Raw genomic sequence first — 25,225 nt, 5'->3', positions numbered from 1 at the left:
CCACTGGGCGAAAGTCATTGAGACTCCCTGAAGCTGATTGTTTGGGCACTGGCACAATGGTTGAGGTCTTGAGGCAAGTAGGGACGACACCCTGGGCCAGTGACAGATTGAAAATGTCAGTGAAGACCAGGGATAGTTGTCCAGCACATGCCCTGAGCACACGCACGGGGATGCCATCGGGGCCGGCAGCTTTGTGCTCATTCACTTGTGTGTGAATAGTGTGTGAATAGGTGATCGATGGTCGGTGTGGACTCGGTGGGCCGTAGGACCTCTTTCCATGCTCTTGTTAAAAAAAATAAAAGATAAAATTATATAATTTTCCATTTCCGATCTAGATTCAAAAGTCTGCGGGTTCAAACAGCACTTTTGACCTATTCGTTCTTGTAAGGCTGGATGCACTCGGCTATCATAGGTACATAGTAAAAACAAAAAATTCAACCTGCACCAAGGGACGAGATGGCCAGTGTTCAGAAGGACAAACCTCATACAGAGGGAGAGTGATTACATTCAACAGAAAACTGGTACGCAAATTGAGAAACCAAGGCGGTCGACTACTCCGATTGATGAATGAGTGCTATTTCTTGACGTTCGATGAGGATACAAACTTGCTGCACAGCATCACTGACAGGTAATAATCATGCAATCTGGCTTAAGAAAATAAATTGGATTCCTTCATTCTAACTCCAATGTGCTTTAAAAGACAAATGTAATTCAGAATCTGATTTTGTGCGTGATAATGATCTTTTCTTTCTGGATTCACATAAAACGGGATAACATCGGGCTTTATCCTTCGCAACTTCTATGATGTGTAATTATGATTAACATTGATGGTTGGCATGTGGTGTGGAGAGTAATTTGGTGCACAATATAAAACCTATTCCATGAAGCATTTGTAAAACAACGCACTTCTCATCCCAAAAATGTGTCTCATTATCTAAGTCTAAAAACTTCAAAAAAATGTTTAGGTAGTTTTAATCCTGCCCACATTTGTGTCCATCAGTATTTACATACAACCACTCTTCACTATTTCAATGCCCTTTACTGTCTGCCTGGTTGACTTTAGCCAGCTTCACATTGATCAAATGGTCTATAAATTGTAACACAGGCTGTGTGTTTTCTGTAACCCCCCCCCCCCCCCCCCAGTATAGAGTAAGATGAGATGGAGTCTAGTTTAGTTTAGAGATACAGCATGGAAACAGGCCCTTCAGCTCACCATGTCCGCGCTGACCAATGATCACCCGTACACCAGTTCTACACGAGGGACAATTTACAGAAGCCAATTAATCCACAAACCTGCGCGTCTTTGGGATGTGGGAGGAAATGGATCATCTGGGGAAAAACACGCTGTCACAGGCAGAACATAGAAACATAGAAAATAGGTGCAAGAGTAGGCCATTCGGCCCTTCGAGCCTGCACCGCCATTCAATATGATCATGGCTGATCATCCAACTCAGTATCCTGTACCTGCCTTCTCTCCATATCCCCTGATCCCTTTAGCCACAAGGGCCACATCTAACTCCCTCTTAAATATAGCCAATGAACTGGCCTCAACTACCTTCTGTGGCAGAGAATTCCAGAGATTCACCACTCTGTGAGTGAAAAATGTTTTCCTCATCTCGGTCCTAAAAGATTTCCCCCTTATCCTTAAACTGTGACCCCTTGTTCTGGACTTCCCCAACATCGGGAACAATCTTCCTGCATCTAGCCTGTCCAACCCCTTAAGAATTTTGTAAGTTTCTATAAGATCCCCCCTCAATCTTCTAAATTCTAGCGAGTACAAACTGAGTCTATCCAGTCTTTCTTCATATGAAAGTCCTGACATCCCAGGAATCAGTCTGGTGAACCTTCTCTGTACTCCCTCTATGTCAAGAATGTCCTTCCTCAGATTAGGAGACCAAAACTGTACGCAATACTCCAGGTGTGGTCTCACCAAGACCCTGTACAACTGCAGTAGAACCTCCCTGCTCCTATAATCAAATCCTTTTGCTATGAATGCTAACATACCATTCGCCTTCTTCACTGCCTGCTGCACGTGCATGCCTACTTTTAATGACTGGTGTACCATGACACCCAGGTCTCGTTGCATCTCCCCCTTTCCTAATCGGCCACCATTCAGATAATAGTCTACTTTCCTGTTTTTGCCACTAAAGTGGATAACCTCACATTTATCCACATTATACTGCATCTACCATGCATTTGCCCACTCACCCAGCCTATCCAAGTCACCTTGCAGCCTCCAACATACTAACTCCGCACAGACAGCACCCATAGTCGGGATCGAACCCAAGTCTCTTGTGCTGTAAGGCAGCAGCTCTGTCGCTACGCCACTGTTCCGACCCAATCGATAGATGTTGCAAAGATTTCAGAGTCAAATTGTCTCTCTATCAAAATTTGACCAGACAATTTCTGTGAGAGACATGTATGATTTTACTTCGGAGTCACGTGAGTGACTACGTGAAGAAGGGCCGTCCGTCTGCATGCGCGTCATTACGTCTGAACGCAATACGCACGACGGACTGGCAGGCATTGAGCCTCCCAGGCCGTCGGGATGAGCAGGTAAGGGAAGTTGAACTAACTTACCTGCGTTCTTTCGGGCTTGAAGTTTTTCAGAGCCCAGATGTCGAGGAGACGGCCCGCGGGGATGTCGGCTGCCGAAGACCGCAGCTTTTCAAATAGCGGGCGACGGTCTTGTTCCCGACATTAGCAGACTTTGTGCGGGAGCAGGAGCTCCATGGTTGTCCTGCGGGACGTAATTGCCACCCGCAAGTCTAAAAACCCGTTGACTAAGAGTCCGGGGAAGAGGGATACCCTCCCTCAACGGAGAGCATCTGAGGACGACTTCTCCCACATGGAGCAACTTAGGAATAAGTTGCTCCAACGATGATCTGCTCCAAAGGAGGGAGCAGCACCAGCGGGAGCCTCGCTTCCCGACATTAGCGCCGACAGCAGAATCGGCAGGAGACTTTGCGCGGGAGCAGGAGCTCCATGGTTGCCCTGCGGGACATAATTGCCACCCGCAAGTCTAAACAAACCCGTTGACTGAGATGAGTCCGGGGAAGAGGGATACCCTCCCTCAATGGAGAGCGTCTGAGGACGACTTCTCCCACATGGAGCAACTCATGGAGAAGTTGCTCCAACAATAATCTGCTCCAAAGGAAGGAGCAGTATCAGCACGGCCTACAGCAGTGCTGGTGCCAGGAGCCTCGCACATGGGGCAGCCCAATGTCTTCCCCATTGGAGGGGGAACTACATGTGGAAGAAACCACTCTGAATCAGAGTACAAAGAAGGGGGGGGACCTTCCCAGGGACAAGCAGAAGAAAGGAAGTAAGTAAGTAAGTTTTACTTATATTGCACTGCTTAAGTCAACCCAAAATGCAAAAAAGAATAAAAAGCTTCCATACAAACAAACAGAAAAAAAGTGCTTCTGCAATCATCCAGGTTCCACTGGGTGCTCCCCTGGATGGAATCTAGCTCTTGACAGCCCGGGTATTATGGAAACCCGAAGGCAGCAGTCCCTGTTTTCAGGGCTGCGCTAATGTCGCCTGCCCTAAGGAGAGGAGCATTCATGGTCCTTTTCAGTCTGACCAAAGCTAGAATTTCATTTAAGTCCACTGGAAGGGCCATGTCAGCACAGGTATCCTCAGGGGCCTGCGGCAGCACCTGTTTTCAGGGCTGCCTACGAACCTCACTCTCAGTGGGTGACAACACACCCCACACCAAGCGGTTCACTGAATCCGGTGGCAGCTTGAGAGCTGGGCACGGAAATATGATCAGAGTCGTCTTTCAAGGCAGACTCAAAATAATGGCCAGAATTGTCCTACAAGGCAGGCTCAGTATGATGAGGTTTCAGACCAGACCCAATCAGAGGTCGGGAGAAACATGGAATCCACACACCTTACCAGTCCTACTCCCAATCAAGGAGAGAAAAGGAATCCGCATCAGGGGCCTTTGGGCTTACCACAAGACCACCGGTAGCCATGGAGGTAGGTGGGTCTGGGTTTACTGAAACAAGGGATTGTGGAGCAGTTACATGTTGGTAATTTACTCTTGTGTTCTTGTTCAAAATGACAATAACAAAAAATTTCAGAACTGGGGTTTAAAAACAGATAAAAACGTGATAATTTTACTGCACAACATACACAGGTTCCAAGCAGACTTGGAACTCGGACTGGAATTGTCTTCGAGGCAGGCCCAGTATTTTTGGGCAGGATTGCCTTCCAGGACATGTGACAGATGGAGGATGTCACTTCATCAGGTGTAACTCATTTGTGCAGTAGAGATTTTAGAAACAATAATTTTGTTACAGTTTAACTACTGTTGTATAGGAGCTTCCTATAAAATGGTCACATGGCATGCATCGACCTCAAAGATGCATACTATTCGGTGTCTATTCACTAAGAACAGGAGATATTTGAAGTTTAACTGGATGGTATGGATCTGCCAAATGAATTGACAAAACTACGGAAACCAATTCTGGGCCTACAAAGGTCTCAAAACCACATAGTAATGGCATATTTGGGGGACATTTTCATTTTGGAGTCACCAGAATTGGCAGAAGCGTCAGTCAAGCAAACCAAAACCCTGTTTGAAAGAATTGGTTACCTCATCCACCCAGTTAAATCAAAATTGACACCTACTAGGGTAATTGATTACCTAGAATTTACTATCAAAAACAGTAAATATGTTGGTGACTTTGCCTAGGGGCAAACGACTATATTAATTAAACCTGCAATGACCTGATAGTCAAATTCCAGCCATCTATCAGGCAAACAGCGAGTGTAATTGGCAAATAGTAGCTGCTTTCCCAGCAGTACGGGCCTTTGCATTACCAGAACTTACAGCAAGCAAAGGAATGAACACTCAGATTACATACAGGCCAAATTGGCAAACTATGAAGTGCCAGCAGAGGCCATTGTTGAATAACTATGGTGGATAACGAATGGGAGACAGCTCAGGGAAATTTTGCTCGAAAGCCATCGAGGTTCTTCAGACCTATGCAAGCGGCAAAGGATGGGGAGACACCAACACAGTCTAAAGCTGTGGGGGCAGATGGAATGAGCAGGAGTCTGTAATTCCCCAACACATGGAATCAATTACCCAGAATTGTTGGGGGCACATATGGACTCGAGGTTCTCTGTAGCGATATGCAACTGGTGCTTGTTCAAATTCAGATTGATAACACCACTGCGGTGGCATATATCCATTAAGGGTGGTGTAAAATCTGTATCTTACGACAGATTGTCGAACCTCATTTGGCACTGGTGTATCGAGAGGAATATTTGGGAAATCTACGAGGTAGATATAACACGGTGACAGATGCTGGATCATGAATGTTTAATAACAACACAAAATGGATGTTGAATCAGACAGTATTTAACAAAATAACTACACGATTTGGCATACCAGATGTTGATCCGTTTGCATCTAGACTAACCATTAGTTACCCAGATATGTGTCCTGTGAGCTGGATCCAGGAGCAAGGCAGTGGATGCTTTCTCCCTCAATTGGGGAGGAAAGTTTATGTATGCTTTACGCCAATTTGTCTCACAAACCGATGCTTGACAAAATCAAGCGAGACTAAGCCACAGGCAGATTGGTAGTGCCAGATTGGCCTACTCAAGCCTGGTTCCCAAAAATGTTGGGTATTATAGTCCAGCCAGTAATGGCTGTACCCAAGAGCAGGGACCTCCTAGTGAACCCAGTTACAGGGAGCAATCATCCACTATATGAACGTATAACTTGTTGGTCTGCGGATTCTGAGGAGGCCATTTCAAGGCATAGGACTGTCCGAACAAATACAACACAGTTCGGATAACGGATGTCTTGGAGTTCCTATCAACTGTACTATAACTATAAACTAAGTTATAGTGCATCTATAGTGCCAGAGGCGCACTCTCCTCCAATCTGATGCCGGAAGCAGGGCACGGGTCGATAGGAACGCACCCCTTTACAACAAAATTCATGAAGGGAATTTACAATTTAAGACCTCCAAGGCCAAGATACACTGACACATGGGATGTGAGCGTGGTACAAGCCCTACTTTGATAGTGGGGACCGCCTATAACTAACCCTGAAGGTGGTATGCTGACAAAGAGTCCAGACACTGCAAAAGCTACGGCTGGACTACATGACCACCAATATGAACAACATAACATTCCTAATCAGGAACCTGATAAACAGAGCAGGCCAGGAATGCCAGGGATGGAGACCAGTTCTTGGCATATCCAGAGGACCAACGGTTGTGTGGGTGGTAACATACTAACACCACTATCTGAGAGTTACGGAGAATCTCAGAGGCACAGAACAATCGGTCCTCATCAGCCATAAAAAACCACACCAAAAGGTGTCAACTCAAACCATCTCCAGATGGTCAAAAGAGGTAATGGCGGTAGCAGGAGTAAACATTTATATGGTTAAATCTCACTCCACCTGGGCTGCATCTACGTCGGCAGCAAGAGCTATGGACGTGCCCCTTGACGACATCCTAGTGGCTGCAGGATGGACGAATGAAATAACGGTTCACCGGTTTTATAACAAACCTATAACCGGACTGGGGGTGTTTGCACGTACCATTTTAAGTTCTGTCCCTTAGTTTCCCCCCCAAGGTTGGGAGGGGTAACTTTTTAAAAAACTTTTCTTTCATTTAAAGCATCAGTTTCTTTACTTAACTACGTAATGTCTGAATGCTTTAATGATTACACGCATCCATGGTCAATCCAGTCAGTGTGTGACGCCTGGATTCGTAACCGGCGTAAAATCACAGAGCTTTGAAATCTTCACGTAGTCACTCACGTGACTCCGAAGTAAAATAGTAAGATTAAACGAGAACTTACCAGTTTGAAGTTTGATCTTGATTTTATGAGGAGTTACGATGAGCGATTACGTGCCCACCGCTCCCACCCTCATACTATCAAGGTCATATGGAAGTTCAAGTTTTCACAATCGTACTATTCTCAGGTCTTCTCTTGTATCTGTGATTTAACACCGCTGCTTTGAAGATTGACGCGCACGCAGACGGACGGCCCTTCTTCACGTAATCGCTCATCGTAACTCCTCATAAAATCAAGATCAAACTTCAAACTGGTAAGTTCTCATTTAATCTTACTATTCACTTCCACTCTCCACCCAGCTCAGCCCACTGAACCATTCCCACCGATCACCCCTAATTTCATGATTGAATGAATGAATGATTGAATAAGTTTATTGGCCAAGTATTCACATGCAAGAAATTTGCCTTGGTGTTCCGCCCGCAAGTGAGAACATAACATAGAGTGACAGTTAGGAATGACACATAAAACATTAAACATTAATAATAACACATTTTCAATTTGAATTAAATAAAATACCAGAGCACAAGGAGGCTACAGATTTTTGGTTATTGAGTAGAGCTACTACTCGTGGAAAAAAACTGTTTTTATGTCTGGCTGTGGCAGCTTTGAGAGTCCGGAGTCGCCTTCCAGAGGGAAGTGATTCAAAGAGTTTGTGGCCAGGGTGAGAGGGGTCAGAGATGATCTTACCCGCTCGCTTCCTGATTGCAGACCCCCTGAATTAACATCTCTGACTTCAATCTGACTCCTAACATGAAGGAATTTAGTGCCAGTTTTCGGGCACTGCTGAATATTGCTCTGGTAGTCCCATGACCAGGATGGTTGTTGGCTCGTTGTGTGGTGATACATTGACTCACCACTCTCACCAGCACTGTTTTTTTCACGAGTGTTCCTTCATTGTTTACCCACTCCCCATCTTCATCCACCCCAACCAAGGATGCAGACTCTTGGTTTTGGTTCTTTCCAGGACTATTTTTTTTAAAGGGAATTTTCCCAGATCATAAACAGACATTTTGTAGAAAAGTTGTTCTTATGCTGAATTTAAATTTTCTGTTTTCTGCTGAAACTGATTTGTATTGGAAAAAATCCACATGCAATAAATCATGAATTCATACTGAACACTTAGAGTTAATTTCAATGTGTGTCTTGCTGTTGCAAAATGCACAATATTGCCAATTCCTATGAGAAAGTCTAGAAAGGAAATACAGATGTAGGTTTATACTGAAGATAGGCACAAAATGCTGGAGTAACTCAACGGGTCAGGCAACATCTCTGATGAGGTACTCCAGAATTTGTTTCCATCCCATGAGAAAGTGTTTGCTGGGAATTGAGATTTCTTCGCTGTATTCCATCACCCAATTTTTGTAATACCAGTTGACTTTGTTGCACATGGCAGATCCTCTCAGAAGACTATCAAGATACAGCAGGAATTCTTGGAGTACCATGCTAACGGAGACATCAGAAAGGGCCCAATCTCCGATAATTACGTATTCACAGCAAATGGACCAGCAGTGTCTGTGTCGAAGTCTATTGGAATGGAACTAGTTAAAGGAAATCTTGTCACTGAAATTAGGCAGTACTTCTACAGGTATGTATATTGAAATGCAAGAATCTTTTGTGATGATTTTACAGTTAAGAATGAGAAATTATTTTTTAAAAACCCAATATAGAACAAACTTGGCTATGCAGGAAATCGACAGAGTATGAAACTTTGTTTGTTAAAGGGCTAACTGTTGGTTGTGAGACCGAGAACATGATGTTGCCTCTTCAATAATGCTCTGAGATCATTTGCAACTATTACAGAAGGCAGTGCAGTCTCAGTTTAAGGTTTGATACAAATGTGAGCATTGCCATCCTGTACGAGACCAATCGTAGACTTGGCGACCGTTTCGCTGAAAACTAACAAATCCTAGGGGATTTCCTGGTTGCGAGTCATTTCAACTCTCCTTCCCATTCCTATGCTGACTTTTCCTTCCTGGGCCTCCATTGCGACAATGGAGGTGGAGGCCGAACGCAAATTGGAGGAATAGCAACCCAACAGTACGTACATTGAATTCTCTAATTTTAAGTGACTTCTACTTACTCCCTCCCCTCCCCTCCCCTCTTAGCCCCTTCTTCTACATCGTTTAACAGCTTACCACAATGTACCCTTTTTGAGATCACCCCTAGCCATCATCACTGCCCTGCCTGAGGTCATTTGTGGCCGCTCCTGATTGGTCCATGTCTTCTCTCGCCGCTAGTTCTTCAACCCGCCCCCACCCCACCCCCAGACTTTCAGCCTGAAGAGGGGTTCTGACCCGATTCGTCACCCATCCTTATTCTCCACAGATGTTGCCTGACCCGCTGAGTTATGCCAGCACTTTGTGTCTATCTTTGCTATCAATAAAGCATTCTTTCTGTCTATTAACCTATTGGGACACGGATGAATTCGGCCGATAGGGGCCATGCCTGCTCACAGTAGATTAATCCCATCAGTCTCATCTCCCTGCTTATTTTCCTATCAACTCCACAATTATCTCTCTCCCACATGCCCAATGGCAACCATTTGGTTTTGCCTATATTAGTAGCCAGTTTCAGCGCATTCTTTGGAACGTGGGAGAAAAGTAAAATGTCCAAGGTAAGTAGGCATGTAGTAATCACAGGGTGAATATACAGCACCGGGGTGCCAGGCATGAACCTGGATTGCTGCAGCTCGGAGGCAGCAGTGCTAACTGGTCCACCACCGTACCACTGTACTGCCACAATGTGTTAGCATAAATTTGTTTCCCCTATCCTGAAGTGGGACATGATCACAACAATCTGACTCTGAAGCACAAATCGTACAGGGCTTGATACTTAGCCAAAATCAAAATGGAAGTAGTTATCTTCAGTAAACGAGCTTCATGCCTACAAGCCCCGCACATTGAGTTCCTAATCTACAACCAGCCTGGTTGATCAGTCCCCAAGAAAGGAGAAAAAGCAATTGAAGGAATATCTGTACGCTTGCACTCTTTCTTTCATTTTTGAAATGGTTTATCTCAACATTAGCATAATTTGTTGGTTTAAATTCAAGGTCTTTTTCTCGCATTGAGGAAGTTGAGCACATAATAGGGGACATAGATGGGTGAGAGCTCTAGCTTATAAAATGAAGTGTTGAATCACTTGTTTTCATTTGTCAATGAAGATCATTCGAGATCTCCAGGAACAGAATCGTCTATTTTTCGCCAAATATTGAAGAGTCTGCCCTATCTCTTAATTCTATTCCTGGGCTCAATTATGTGATTGAAACAAACGTGCTCTTCAGATGTGAGAAAATCGCTGACTGCATCAGATTTTTTTCGTCAGTGAACTGTCCATTATTTGCAAATTCTCATTTTGTAACAGCGGGAAGTTGACATCCAAATAATAATAAGATCATAAGATACCAATGACATTTTTTTACACAGCAATAATTCTGCCATGGCAAATAATTACGAATATGCAATATTCACAAGGATGTATAACGTTCCAAAAGGTTATGATGGATCACTGTTGTGCCGAAGAGTTGAGCAGGAGTATATGGTTGGGCCATTAGATTTGAACAGGGAAGCGATTTTAAGGATGACTACAGATCTGAAAACAGATAGGACCATTTTCACTGACGGTAACGGTTACCAGATGATGAAGAGACAGTATAAGAACTACTCCTACAATACGTTGGCCAGAGTAAGTACACTTAATTATGTTCCATTTGTATTCAGGGTGAATTTGAAGAAGACTTGGAATTTGTACAACCTTGAGAAAATTATAACAGAACTTCTGGATTTTGTTCATTGTTTTGCTTGGAAATAATTACAATTTATATGAATGTGCGAGTTAGATTGGTGTAGGTTTCATGGTATTTTTTCTTTGATTGTGTCCAAACATTACCAGTTAAATTGTATATGAAAAAACTAATATTATGCCACATATATTCCATACAGTCTGCATATCTTCACGTAAATATCCACATGGTGCAAAGGACAGTAAATATATCATGTAGACTATGCCATCTAATGAGAATGATGACCATTTATCATTCTATTGCCTGAGAAATCTTAATACATGTTAAGATTATTAACATGTGGGGCAGCACTGTGGCGCAGCAATAGAGTTGCTGCCTTACAGCGCCAGAGACCCGGGCTCGATCCTGACTATGGCTGCTGTCTCTACTGAGTTTGTACGTTCCCCGCATGACCACGTGGTTTTTCTCCGGGAGCTCCTGTTTCCTCCCACACTCCAAAGACTCCAACGGTTTGTAGGTTAATTGGCTTTGGAAAATTTGAAAATTGTCACTCGTGTGTACGATAGTGCTAAGTACGGGGATCGCTAGTCGGCGCAGTCTCACTGGGCCGAAGGGCCTGTTTTCGTGCTGTATCTCTAAACTGAACTGAACTAAACATATTTTTGGATTCAATTGGTCTAGTTTTAGATGTAGGTCAGTGTTCTAACAATGTTTTTTTACTGGTTTCCTGCAGACCCACCCTTGCACTGTCACACCCCACTGTTCAGAATGTCACTGTAGAGTCATCTAATGGGAATTTAATAGCTATTTAAAGTTACATTGGATTAGTTTGTTCTGCATGTCAGCAAATTATTCTGTGGAGAACTGCCACTTAAGTGTGATGAACTGGTCAGTTTGTTCCTTGACATATTTGGCTGTGTGTTGCAATGCAGACGTCAGGAACCAGCTGCAGGTCAGATGCTGTTACATTTGATCTCCTGCACGAGCACTGGCACACCAATGTTTCGAGCTCAGGTGGTCAGATGCACTTCACATCTGGCCCCTCAGCATTGCACTAGATGGTTGGTGTTGTGATAATGAATTGAATCAGTCACCAATCTTGATTTAAAAGGTATGGGCAGTCTTTTTTTTTAACTTTAATAAATCATGGATGTTTTCAATTAATTTTGAGCACAAGAAGCATTAAATAAATATATTTTTCAAAGAAAAAATCGTTTTGGATGATTTCATGCTGCTTTATAATGAATTTGGTCATCGTTTAAAAAACCCATGGCAGCAAACAGCTGGCAAAAGGCCATCGGGAGCACAAAGGGACAGATTTACCATCTCGGGACTAGTTGCTGCTCATGGACCATTCCACATTGTGCCAGTCACAGAGTTATACAGCACAGAAAAAGACCCTTCAGCCCAACTTGCCCATGCTGACCCAAAGTCTTATTGGAGCCAGTTGCATTTGACTGCATTTGACTGATATCCTAAACATTTCCTGTACATCTAGCTGTCGAAATGTATTTTAAATGTTGTAACATTACCCGACTCAACCACTTCGTTTGGCAGCTCATTCCATCCACCCTCCAATCTCTGTGTGGAAATACCTGCGCCTTTAAATTGCTTAGACCTGCAGTGCAGCAAGAAGAACATGTAGCTGTGGGTAAAGATGCGGGGGATGAGCAGACAAAGCTGGTCAGTTTCATCATAATCCCTCCCCTTTTGAATTATAAAAGCTAAATACTGCAGATTCTGGAAAACAGATAAAAATGAAACACATTCTGAAACATTAACTCTACTTTTGTCTACACAGATGCTGCCCGACCTGCTGAATATTTCCCAGTGTTTTCTGTCCTGTATATGCACTGTGCTGTGATCTAATGTGTGGATTAGACATGCAAATAGAAACTGTGAAACGGAAAATTGCAATTGAGGTATTTTAATATGTGTTCCTCTTGGGCTTTTCAGAACTACTACCCTCTGGTAAGGACCGCTTACATTGAAGAAAATGGCACAAGGCTCATCATATTATCTGACAGAGCACATGGTATTTCCAGTCAAGCTGATGGGCAGATAGAGGTGTGTATTTTTCATCGTGTCATCCACTTTGTTTTTGCCACTTCCTGATTTAAAAAAAAAGTATTTAACGAACTCTTAAAGATAGCGGAGTCAGAGGATATGGGGAGAAGGCAGGAACGGGGTACTGATTGGGGATGATCAGCCATGATCACATTAAATGGCGGTGCTGGCTTAAATGGCCAAATGGCCTACTCCTGCACCTATTGTCTATTCCATTACGATGCCTTTGAAAAATCCTGTAATGAAATAGAAGCAGCTGATACTGCCTAAATGCCATTCAGTTCTTCATGCTGTTAGAACCCATGAGATTTATACAGGGGCATAACATTCCAGGCAATTTACAGATGTAATAAAGTACCAGGGTTGTAAAACAACTCGATATTTAACTGAAAACCAAGCTGTTTTTAGTATAAGATTCAGATTAAGTAAGTAAGTAAATTTTATTTATATAGCACGTTTAAATCAACTCGCGTTGAAACCAAAGTGCTTTACATAGAAAAAATCATTAAGATAAAGAGTGTTTTGGGAAACGTTGTGAGTGTAATGGTAATAATCTTACTGGAAATGTGCCCTCAATACTACAGTGGGATTAAACAAGACCTTAAGGTTGATCATCATCGTGGTTTTCTAGTTGTTTTAAAAGAAGTAAGAATAGCAAAAACAAAAGCATGACTTTAGGGCTATTAAAACAATGTACGGTTATATTTTTGGACCAACAAGTATGTAAGGGGCTTAACATTTAACTTTTATTATTCTTCCAGACATGTTAAATACTGCACTACGGAGATTTAAACTATCTTAGTATCAAGTATATTAGGGTGAAGAGTGGAATTGATAAATCAGTTAAAATATGAAAAATGATAAGTCAGGCTTAAGGCGGAAAAAGGGGCAGAAATTTAAAAGAGTATTGTCAGGAGTTGAAAGCATGAGCTACAGGGTTGGGGTTGGGCAGGCGAGGACTTTATTCATTTGAGTGCAGGAGGCTGAGTGATATTGTAGAGGTGGGTAAAATCATGAGGACAATTGATGGGGTATATGAACAGATTTTCTTTCCCCCAGGATAGGGGAATCAATCCATAGTTTTAAGGTGGGAGTGGAAAGATTTAATAGGAACCTGAGGGAGTGTTGGAAGTATGAAATAAGCTGCCAGAGAAAGTAGCTGAGGCAGGTACAATAGCCACGTTTAAAAGGCATTGTTAGAAATGTTTAGGGATCTAGGCTAAACACTGGCAAATGGAACTATCTTGGATGAGGCATCTTGGTCAGCATGGACAAGTTGGGCCAAAGGGCCTGTTTTCATGCTGTATCAGCAAATATTAAATCCAACTACAGGAGAGGTTTTCAGGGATGAAGAGGTCATTATAAATGTGATATAGAACCACAAATGATGGTGAAATGGGTATAAATGTGCAGGGGGAGAGAATGTGGATCAATTCGTAGAGATGATTGCAGAAAGACAAAACATAAATAGATAGAAATGGAGGTAGTTTGATCATAGGGTCCACTCATGACAGCTGGAAGATGTCCATGTAGAAACAGTAGGGAGACTAGGGAGTCCAATCACCAATCTTTCTTCAAACTTTATGTGCAAACTGTGCTCTGAAACTGAAGCATTTCCACTTTCCACAAAAGAGGAGTCATTGGATACTGACAGATAAATTATTCTAATGTCAAAGACCATAATAGAAGATAAAATTAATGAGTCTGTAGTTATGTAGATGAGAGAAGAACAACCAGTAAAGGTTTATGAAAAGGGATAGAGGGATGTGGGCCAAACGCAGGCAGGTGGGACATGGGCATCTTGGTCGGCATCGGTAAATTGGGCCGAGTGCCTGTTTCCGTGCAGTATGACTCTATGACTATAAATGCAAAGTGAATGGAAAAAACCTCATAGTTTTTTTGTAAGCTTCCCTGAGCCTCCACCATTTGACAAGTAGAGCACATATAACATATAACATATAACAATTACAGCACGGAAACAGGCCATCTCAGCCCTACAAGTCCGCGCCGAACAATTTTTTTTTCCCTTAGTCCCACCTGCCTGCACTCATACCATAACCCTCCATTCCCTTCTCACCCATATGCCTATCCAATTTATTCTTAAATTATACCAACGAACCTGCCGCCACCACTTCCACTGGAAGCTCATTCCACACCGCTACCACTCTCTGAGTAAAGAAGTTCACCCTCATGTTACCCCTAAACTTCTGTCCCTTAATTCTGAAGTCATGTCCTCTGGTTTGAATCTTCCCTATTCTCAAAGGGAAAAGCTTGATCACATCAACTCTGTCTATCCCTCTCATCATTTTAAAGACCTCTATCAAGTCCCCCCTTAACCTTCTGCGCTCCAGAGAATAAAGACCTAACTTATTCAACCTATCTCTGTAACTTAGTTGTTGAAACCCAGGCAACATTCTAGTAAATCTCCTCTGTACTCTCTCTATTTTGTTGACATCCTTCCTATAATTGGGCGACCAAAATTGTACACCATACTCCAGATTTGGTCTCACCAATGCCTTGTACAATTTTAACATTACATCCCAGCTTCTATACTCAATGCTCTGATTTATAAAGGCTAGCATACCAAAAGCTTTCTTTACCACCCTATCTATATGAGATTCCACCTTCAAGGAACTATGCACGGTTATTCCCAGATCCCTCTGTTCAACTGTATTCTTCAATTCCCTACCATTTATCATGTACGTCCTATTTTGATTTGTCCTGCCAAGGTGTAACACCTCACATTTATCAGCATTAAACTCCATCTGCCATCTTTCAGCCCATTTTTCCAAATGGCCTAAATCACTCTGTAGACTTTGGAAATCCTCTTCATTATCCACAACACCCCCTATCTTGGTATCATCTGCATACTTACTAATCCAATTTACCACCCCTTCATCCAGATCATTGATGTACATGACAAACAACAAAGGACCCAACACAGATCCCTGAGGCACCCCACTAGTCACCTGCCTCCAACCCGACAAACAGCCATCCACCATTACCCTCTGGCTTCTCCCATTCAGCCACTGCTGAATCCATCTTGCTATTCCTGCATTTATACCCAACAGTTTAACCTTCTTAACCAACCTTCCATGAGGAACCTTGTCAAAGGCCTTACTAAAGTCCATATAGACAACATCCACTGCTTTACCCTCGTCAATTTCCCTAGTAACCTCTTCAAAAAATTCAAGAAGATTAGTCAAACATGACCTTCCAGGCACAAATCCATGTTGACTGTTCCTAATCAGACCCTGATTATCCAGATGCTTATATATATTATCTTTAAGTATCTTTTCCATTAATTTGCCCACCACTGAAGTCAAACTAACAGGTCTATAATTGCTAGGTTTACTCTTAGAACCCTTTTTAAACAATGGAACAACATGCGCAGTACGCCAATCCTCGGGGACTATTCCCGTTTCTAATGACATTTGAAATATTTCTGTCATAGCCCCGGCTATTTCTACACTAACTTCCCTCAATGTCCTAGGGAATATCCTGTCAGGACCTGGAGACTTATCCACTTTTATATTTTTCAAAAGTGTCAGTACTTCTTTTACTTTGAAACTCATAGTATCCATAACTACTCTACTAGTTTCCCTTACCTCACATAATTCAATATCCTTCTCCTTGGTGAATACCGAAGAAAAGAAATTGTTCAATATCTCCCCCATCTCTTTTGGCTCTGCAGATAGCTGCCCACTCTGTTTCTCCAATGGACCAATTTTATCCCTCGTTATCCTTTTGCTATTAATATAGCTGTAGAAACCCTTTGGATTTACTTTCACCTTACTTGCCAAAGCAACCTCATATCTTCTTTTAGCTTTTCTAATTTATTTCTTAAGATTCTTTTTACATTCCTTATACTCCTCAAGCACCTCATTTACTTCATGCTGCCTATAATTATTGTAGATCTCCCTCTTTTTCCGAACAAGATGTCCAATTTCCCTTGAAAACCAGGGCTCTTTCCAATTTTTACTGTTTCCTTTCAACCGAACAGGAACATAAAGATTCTGTACTCTTAAAATTTCCCCTTTAAATGTCCACCATTTCTCTTCTACATCTTTCCCATAAAACAAAATGTCCCAGTCCACTCCTTTTAAATCATCTCGCATCTCATCAAAGTTAGCCTTTCTCCAATCAAAAATCTCAACCCTAGGTCCAGTTCTGACCTTCTCCATAATTATATTGAAACTAATGGTATTGTGATCACTGGACCCGAAGTGCTCCCCAACGCATACCTCCGCCACCTGTTCCGTCTCATTTCCTAACAGGAGGTCCAGCACTGCCCCTCCTCTAGTAGGTACCTCTATGTATTGCTGCAAAAAACTGTCCTGCACACATTTTACAAACTCCAAACCATCCAGCCCATGTAATGTAATCTCCATGTAATCTCCATGTTAAATAACTTATATATGGTACCTAACTGATTAAAATTTGTAACTGAAATTGATTGTTCCGCACAATGGATATTTTTTTCAAAGTCCCATCCATTTGTAACCAAAATTAGCATTTTCATTTATACAGCTGTGTAATATATCAAAGGATCTTGAGGTGCTTCGGAGTAGCGTTATCAAACGTAAAAATGTGCAGGACAAGATAATCCTCTGCCTCATTTTTAATACTGCAGCATTTTTTCATTACTGTCTTCCACAAAACTTATTGATGCCTAAAATTTAGTTTAGTTTTTGGTTTAGAGATACTGTGTGGAAACAGGCCCTTTCGGCCCACCGAGTCCGCACTGTCCAACAAACACCGTTACACTGGTTCTGTGCTTCACACTAAGGCCAATTTTCAGAAACTAATTAACTTACAAACCTGCGCATCTTTGTAATGTGGGAGGAAACCGGAGCACCCAGGAAAAGCCCACATGGTCACGGGTATAACGTACAAACTCTGTACAGACAGCAACCATAGTCAGGATCAAACCTGAATCTCTGGCGCTGTAAGGCAGCAAATCTGCCACTGTGTCGCCTTAGTTATATTGTGAATGTCTCGGCATGCTTAATTCTGTAATCTTGAGAGATTGTTATATTTACAGATGATGCTTCATCGACGATTATGGAACAACAAGGAATGGAATCTGGCCTACAACTTGACACTGAATGACACCTCTGTTGTGCGTCCACTTTTCTGGCTGATGTTTGGTTCAAAATCCACAACTTCATCCTTGTATCAGAGTGGGATGGCACTTGAGTTCAGGCCAGTCGTTGCGTTTGGGCCTACCTCAGGTATGTGCTACTGAGTTTGTTCACAGCATCAACTGTAGGTGATTTTGGATTGTGAGCTTTTGGAGGTCAATTAATGATCAGTAATGTCACGGGTTATGGGGGCGAAGGCAGGAGAATGGGGTTAAGAGGGAGAGATGGATCAGCCATGATTGAAGTACCAGAGTGGACTTGATGGGCCGCATGGCCTAATTCTGCTTCTATCAGTTCCTATAAACTTATCAGTCGTTGACGCTTACCATCTGACCATGCTTGGGGTGACCTTGGTTCTTGAGTGCTTTGTAGGTCAAATAGTTTCACTCCAATGGGGAGTTTGTCAGACGGGATATGGAGCACTGGGATAAGAAAGGTTGGAAAAAAATAATGGGGCGTATGGGATGACACAGCTTTGCCAGATACCAGACTGCACCAAAATCAGGTCTGTTCATTGGTTAGGATCGTGATTTGCATACCATCCTGAAGCAAAGTTACGGTGGAGGTGAATTTTGAGAAGGTTTTTACACAGCCCCTCCTAGTTGATGGAAGCCAAGTCTTTAGTGAGGCTGTCTATAATAGTGGGGAACTGCAACAAGTGAAGATGAAGACCATGCAGTGAAGATCATGCCATCGTGCCTCCAGGAGAGTATCCACATTACAGTTCAGGGAGCTTCTCTTCAGCAACTGGGATGAGATGGTTGAGGAGGATTCTGGCAACGACTTCCTCTGCAGCAAACAATGGGGAGGCCTTTTTGTGGTATCTTCGGTTTGATTTGCCTCCCATCTTGAAGCTGTTCACAATTATAGCATCCCTGGTATATACTCCCCCAAAATAAGGGCAGCTCAGTTGGGGATTTGTGCCGGAATGTTAGAACCTCAGCAGGACTATGATCAGTTCCTGAGGCTTTGTTGTTCTTTATTGCCTTTAAGTAAGCACTTGAGAAGGATCTATGTTGCACTCAACATCTGTACGGTGAGGTCCCGCACCAACCTGCCCCTGCTGTGCAATACCGCCCTCCACCATTAAAGTTCCACAACTAATCCCTGGAAACATGGACCACTTCCCATATCTTGTGAGCCACCTGACAGTACAGACAGACGTTGATGATGAAGGTGGTAAAAGCATGAAGTGTGTTCCTTATCACAGCCCATGCTTCTCCGATGGACTTTTGAGTACGGATTGTCATCCTGTGAATCTGCCATGAAAATACCCAGATTTTCATCATTTGAGATGGTGGATCTACAGACTTGTCAATTTTAAATCTTGCACTTTTTTGATTAATTGATTGATTAGAAGATACAGCAGGGAAATCGGCCCTTCGGCCCATCGAGTCCTCGCCAACCAAGGATCACCCGTTCACACTAGTTCTGTGTTATCCCACTTTTGCATCCATTCCTTACACAATTGGGGCAATTTGCAGAGGCCAATTAACCTACAAAACCCACACATATGTTGGGATGTGGGAGAAAACTGAGGAAACCCAGGAGAACATTCAAACTCCACACAGATGGCACCCGAGGTCAGGATTGAGCCCAGGTCGCTGGTGCTTTGAGTTGTAAAAAAACTGTACATTTTAGCGATCATACACCACTCGTGGAACAATGCACCTGATGCCCAACATTTATTGTAGCTAGAATGATAGCTGGTCCTTTGATTAGCAATCGAGGCCCAGGAATGTAAATGCACCCTGATTGGTGTGATGGATGGCCACAGCAGCAGGGCACTAATAGTTGTTTAAGTCCTGGGCCCCACCACTGCACACAATGGACTTGTGCTTGAAGGAGTGACTGACACTGGAACCAGGCACCCTCAGCAGTGGGTGGGAGGAATCTGGATCTCAGCAGGTATCTGACTGAATGGAAGTTCGGTTACTGGCAGTTTTGGTTCGGCTGCAGAAGATAAGATAGAGGCTGTGCTTATGGGTACCCGTCCTTGTATTTCGAAGGGGATGAGGGCAGTCGGGATGAGGACAAAGTTCTGAATGGTTGGGGAGGGTAAGTCTGGGATTTGAGAATCATGGGCAGTGGGTTGCTGCAGAGTGTGGGCATGGAGAATAACACGTTGACGCACTCCTAAACTGGAAATCACGTCAGCCTGACTCGCAATTGGATGTGGTCAATAAAGTTTCCACAGCGATACAAAATGACCTAGAGATGATTGTTACTGCTCTTTGATTCAGTAATGTCAATTCTTTCTTTTAAATCAAACCAAAAAAAATCTGTATAATGCAATTGAGTTTACATTTTCTATTAAAGAAACTTTATGCATAGATGCTGTCATTGGCCATTCTTGATAAATGAAAATATTGCTGATTTTAGAGTTTAAGAGACCTGAATAGTGCAACTATAAAATGATTCGCAGCACTTATTCAGCCCCGAACCATACAACCAGTGGTCAGGTAATTCAGTTTCTTGCTTTGGTTCAAGCTAGCCTGCGACTTTTTTTCTTGTCCTTTTAAAATGAATGGTTAAGGGTAAGAACTGTATAAACAAAAACAAAAATCCCTTTTTACCGTTACTATCATTTTGTTATATTGTGATCCATTCTACAGGAAATGTGGCACTTGTCCAATCAAACAAAATGCACGGTGAGACTGCAGCAAATTCTTTCTCTCTCCCATCAAACCTTCATCTTCTCACACTCTCGGTGCCTGGATGGCAATACAATTCAAACCACACGAAACACCTAGAAGATATTACTCGAGGTAAGCCGCTGTACAAATTTGCAGTCTATTCACGCGTTGCATGTTCAGTGAGTTGATGAAGAGTTTCACAATTTGAAGTTAACAGCCATTAAAATGCTTTTGACATTTGCGTACACATTTGTAAATGTCATTAAATAATTGCAGATGGGGCAGGAAGTTGCAAAAGGTCAATGGCAGACTGAGTGATTGAGTTAAACAAACGTGTTTGGTATTTAATGTAGTCAAGTGTAAGATCATCTATTTTGGAGCCAAGATGGATAAATAGGAGTATTTTCTAAAAGGTGGGGAACTCAGGAGCTGTTGAGTTGCAGACCCGTTTGGGAGTACAAGAGCACAAATTGTTTAAAAGTAATAGACAAATGGCACTTGAAAAGGTTGATAAAATGTTGGACTTTTATCTTAAGGAGGCTGGAATTCAAATAATATTTCAGAGCATTTGTGGTCAAGTCCCATGTACAGGGTTCCTAAATTATGGTATGCAAACACTTAGCGGCACCCAAAACCTATTTGTGGCGTTTATGGCTGAAATTGGCTCATGTCCCTTTTAATTCTGAATCAAATGTTTATGCTGATCATCTTGACTTCTGAATGTGGGCTTGTAATTGTTCATTTGAAGAGTTTGGACCCCAGCATGTCTCGTCATTACCTGGATCTTGTTGTCAAAGTTTGCGAATTTTCTATTGTTTCTATAAACCCAAAGAGGTTATAGAAACCCAAGCAAACGCAGGCCAGTCACATGGCTCACACACGCACATTGCTGTCCTTCCTTGCTCCATGGGGTTAGCTCAAGATAAAATGGCAAAGCTGCGCAGAATTATATAGGCACGACTCCCTCAGGAATTTGGTCACACCAATGAATTTTCAGCAATTAAACCAAAATCTGGATAAGGATGAAGTTTTTGACATAATTAAAGAGAAGCAATCAATTTAAGGGAACTTCATCATTCCATCAACTAATATTCAAAATGTATGGGTTAGAGATTGCTGTAATGGTTTGTCCAGTTCAGGTAAACTGCTTAATTTCAATTGTCTATCTGCCAGCTTTAGTTGTTGCTGGGTAAGTTAAAATTTACAAATAAAATATACCCCCTTATTTTGCATTTTCTGTCCTGCTTTCCAAAAATAATATTTAGTTTTATTAGGAATACAGAGACCAACAAAGTAGCAGGCAATTTAGTTGCCTTTTTTTAAATATCCACTTCCATTCCCAGTATCTTTTATTAGACTTATGTAAGTCTTTATATTTTTGTTTCACATAATAGCTTAATCAATTTTGGACCAATAACACAAAGATTCTACTGTGCTCAGTAACATTTTTCATACATTCTGAAAATGGAATAACCATTTTTATTTTTTGTTTTTAATCTTTGAAACAGAATCACTAATGCACTTTTCTCCAGTTCAAGGTAAACAGTCTCAGCCAAATTTCCGTCGGGTTCTGCTGAGAATTCTGCATTTATATGAGGTGGGAGAAGATCCGGTGCTATCCCAACCAGTGAGAGTCAACCTGAAGGTCTGTTGTCACTTTTCAATGTAAAAGTATTACAGGAAATCTATACAATAATTCTGTGTGAATTGTCACAAGTTAATGTTTCAGACATTTAAATCTGCTATTGCACCCTCGGCACGAAACGATGAACAAAACAGGTTTATTGGCCAAGTATTCACATACAAGTTTACAAACTTCAAAATTCATTCATTCATGAACAAAACAGGTTGTGTAACATTCTTTCCATTTCACTCGCGTATTTTTATTTCCCTATTTTCTTCACATTCCTTCCTTTACGGTTTATATGTGTGAGCCACCAAGACATTTGCAGTAATGGAGATTGGGACCAGAAACTAATTGCACGTACTCACATTGTTTATTTTTAAGCATTTTTGCAGTAACGCTTTTTTACTTAAGATGCACGCACAACTAGAATATGTTGCTTTTAAATTAAACTTAAGTTTTCACCAATAAAAGCATCGTAGCTATAGTTTGAATTTCCTTGAAAGTGACAATAAGCAGCTCTGTTGCTTGCAATGCAAACCATGTTTGAGTGAAGTTAACTTCAACCTGTGATTTTTTTAAAATCTGTTAAAAAATGTAGTGATATGTAGATTCATCATTGAAACCATAATTTGCTTCACTTAAAATCCTTCTATCAGGTGTGACTTGAGGCTCATTGAGGGCAGAACAATAGTGCAACAGTAGAGCTGCTGCCTCACGACACGACACAACAAAATAGAGAGAGTACAGAGGAGATTTACTAGAATGTTGCCTGGGTTTCAGCACAGAGAAAGGTTGAACAAGATAGGTCTTTATTCTTTGGAGCGCAGAAGGTTAAGGGGGGACTTGATAGAGGCCTTTAAAATTATGAGAGGGATAGACAGAGTTGACGTGGATAAGCTTTTTCCATTGAGAGTAGGGAAGTTTCAAACAAGAGGACATGATTTGAGAATTAAGGGACAAAAGTTTAGGGGCAACATGAGGGGGAACTTCTTTACTCAGAGTGGTAGCTGTGTGGAATGAGCTTCCAGTGGAAGTGGCGAAGGCAGGTTCATTTTTATCATTTATAAATTGGATAGGTATATGGACGGGAATGGAATGGTGGGTTATGGTCTGAGTGCAGGTAGATGGGACTAGGTGAGAGTAAGTGTTCGGCACAGACAAGGGCCGAGATGGCCTGTTTCCGTGCTGTAATTGTTATATGGTTATATGGCTAGAGATCTGGGTTCGATCCTGATCATTGGGGCAGAGTTTGTACATTTCCCCATGACCGCTTGTTTTCTCCGGGTGCTCCAGTTTCCTCCCACATTCCAAAGACCTGCAAGGGTTTATGGTTTAATAAGCTTCTGTAAATTGTCCCTGGTGTGTACGGTAGAACTAGTGTATGGATAATCTCTGGATGGCGTGGACTAGATGGGCAGAAAGGCCTGTTTCCATATTGTATCTCTCAACTAAACTAGAGAGAAATATTCCCAGAAAACATTTCAATATTTCCCTGGCTGGCTGCAGTTAGATTGTTGTGGTTCATATTACCCACTATCCTAATTGGGGAAAGGATGAAGATGTATTTGAGGTAATTACCTTGATGTTTCTCCCACTGCTCTCCTATAACTCAGTCGGGACTAAGTTTAAATGCTATATCTCCACTAATTTTAAGAAAGGGGATGTATTGAGGACATTCCTGTCCACTATGAAAGCAGAGAATGAGCTTGTATGCAGAGGTTGACACCTTAAAATTAGTTCTTCAAAACCAACTTCTTCATTATAATATTGAGGCTTAGAAAATGAAAAGAATTTTAAGAAAATGTCAGATGTAATCAACAAAACTGGTTTCATTTGAATGTAGTGAGTAAACTGTCTATGACCCATTCGGTCAAAGTACACTAGAATTCAAAGTTTTATTTCTAATTAAAAATTACATTAGAAATGTTATGATGTCAGACTCTATTGGTATATCCAATTTGAGTTGACTGCTCAAGGTTGATCAGGATGGATCTCAGTGGAGGATTGACCCTTGTGAGGTTTATAATGTCTCATATGTCCCTACTACCACTTGAGTTCTGGTTTCTTACTTCCAAAGTTGATCTTTATTCATTATCTTTTCACTTTTTATTAGTAATTCCTTTTTCTGATTCTCTTGGTCATTCCAGATCCAAATCTAAATCATTAAATGGCTCAGTATACATGTTTCTTACACAGAGCATGAGAAAGTGATACACGGTGCTTCAAGATACATGGATGCAGGGACGAATACACATCATTCATAATGCACCAAATTACAGAATGTTTTTGAAATTTTCAAACAAGAACGATAATGAAATTCAAAATCTATCTTAGATTCTTAGTGACTTATTATGTAGAGAGGAGTTACACTGCCTTCCAATTCTTTATATAAAGCTTGTGTTCCCTTTTTAAATTAAACTGTTGCCAGGATTTGTTAAAGCCATTAGGAACAGTGGCATCTGTTGAAGAGCGGTCATTGACGGGAATCTGGAATATTAACACTCTCCAACGTTGGAAATGGAGAACATCACAGCAACATGACATGGGTGAGTTGTTTCAGTTTGGGCTTTCACAATGATTTTTTAAGATTTCAAGGACAAGATACCCTGCTGCTTTGAGTGGAATATTTATATTGTTTGGGGAGGGGAGTGTGTGGGGGAGGGGGGTGTGAGGGAGGGGGGGCATGGGGAGCATGGGGTAGGAGGTGTGTGTGGGAGGGGGTGTGTGGGGGATGGGGGTGTGGGGGAGGGGGGTGTGAGGGAGGGGGGGCATGGGGAGCATGGGGTAGGAGGTGTGTGTGGGAGGGGGTGTGGGGGGGATGGGGGTGTGGGGGAGGGGGTGTGAGGGAGGGGGGGAGGGGTGTGGGGGTGGTGTGGGGGAAGGGGGTGCGTGTGAAAGGGGGGGCGAGTGAGAGGGAAGGGGGGGGTGTGGGGAAAGGGGGGGTGTGGCGAAAGGGGGGAGGGGGAAGGGGGGGTGGGTGGGGGGAGGGGGAAGGGTGGCGTGGGAAGGGGGGGCGTGGGAAGGGGGGGCTTGCACTCTGCTCACCTCGCACCTTCAGCTTTCGGCCTCACGCAGCAAATCCCAGTCCGGGTTCACTCAGAAGCTTCCGGTTCAACTCAGTAGCTTCTGGCTGGTCGTGCTGGTCGCCGCAGAAGCAGTCCGCGGGCTGCACACTCCCAGC

The 25,225-nt window shown here is 42.5% G+C and overlaps 1 protein-coding gene across 1 annotated transcript in view; it reads left to right on the top strand.

The window, feature by feature from the left end:
- man2b2 (mannosidase alpha class 2B member 2) overlaps window positions 1-25,225 on the top strand; it is a 78,558-nt gene that overhangs the window by 44,907 nt on the left and 8,426 nt on the right. Inside the window, exons 11-18 of the mRNA XM_033020963.1 lie at window positions 336-628; window positions 8,225-8,416; window positions 10,254-10,512; window positions 12,527-12,637; window positions 17,682-17,871; window positions 20,397-20,549; window positions 21,950-22,062; window positions 24,473-24,590. Coding sequence (XP_032876854.1) covers window positions 336-628; window positions 8,225-8,416; window positions 10,254-10,512; window positions 12,527-12,637; window positions 17,682-17,871; window positions 20,397-20,549; window positions 21,950-22,062; window positions 24,473-24,590 — 1,429 coding nt within the window. The remainder of the gene's footprint in view (window positions 1-335; window positions 629-8,224; window positions 8,417-10,253; window positions 10,513-12,526; window positions 12,638-17,681; window positions 17,872-20,396; window positions 20,550-21,949; window positions 22,063-24,472; window positions 24,591-25,225) is intronic.

This window comes from Amblyraja radiata, chromosome 1 (assembly GCF_010909765.2).
Source record: "Amblyraja radiata isolate CabotCenter1 chromosome 1, sAmbRad1.1.pri, whole genome shotgun sequence".
Taxonomy (NCBI): domain Eukaryota; kingdom Metazoa; phylum Chordata; class Chondrichthyes; order Rajiformes; family Rajidae; genus Amblyraja; species Amblyraja radiata.
This window is presented reverse-complemented; position numbering and strand designations above follow the sequence as displayed.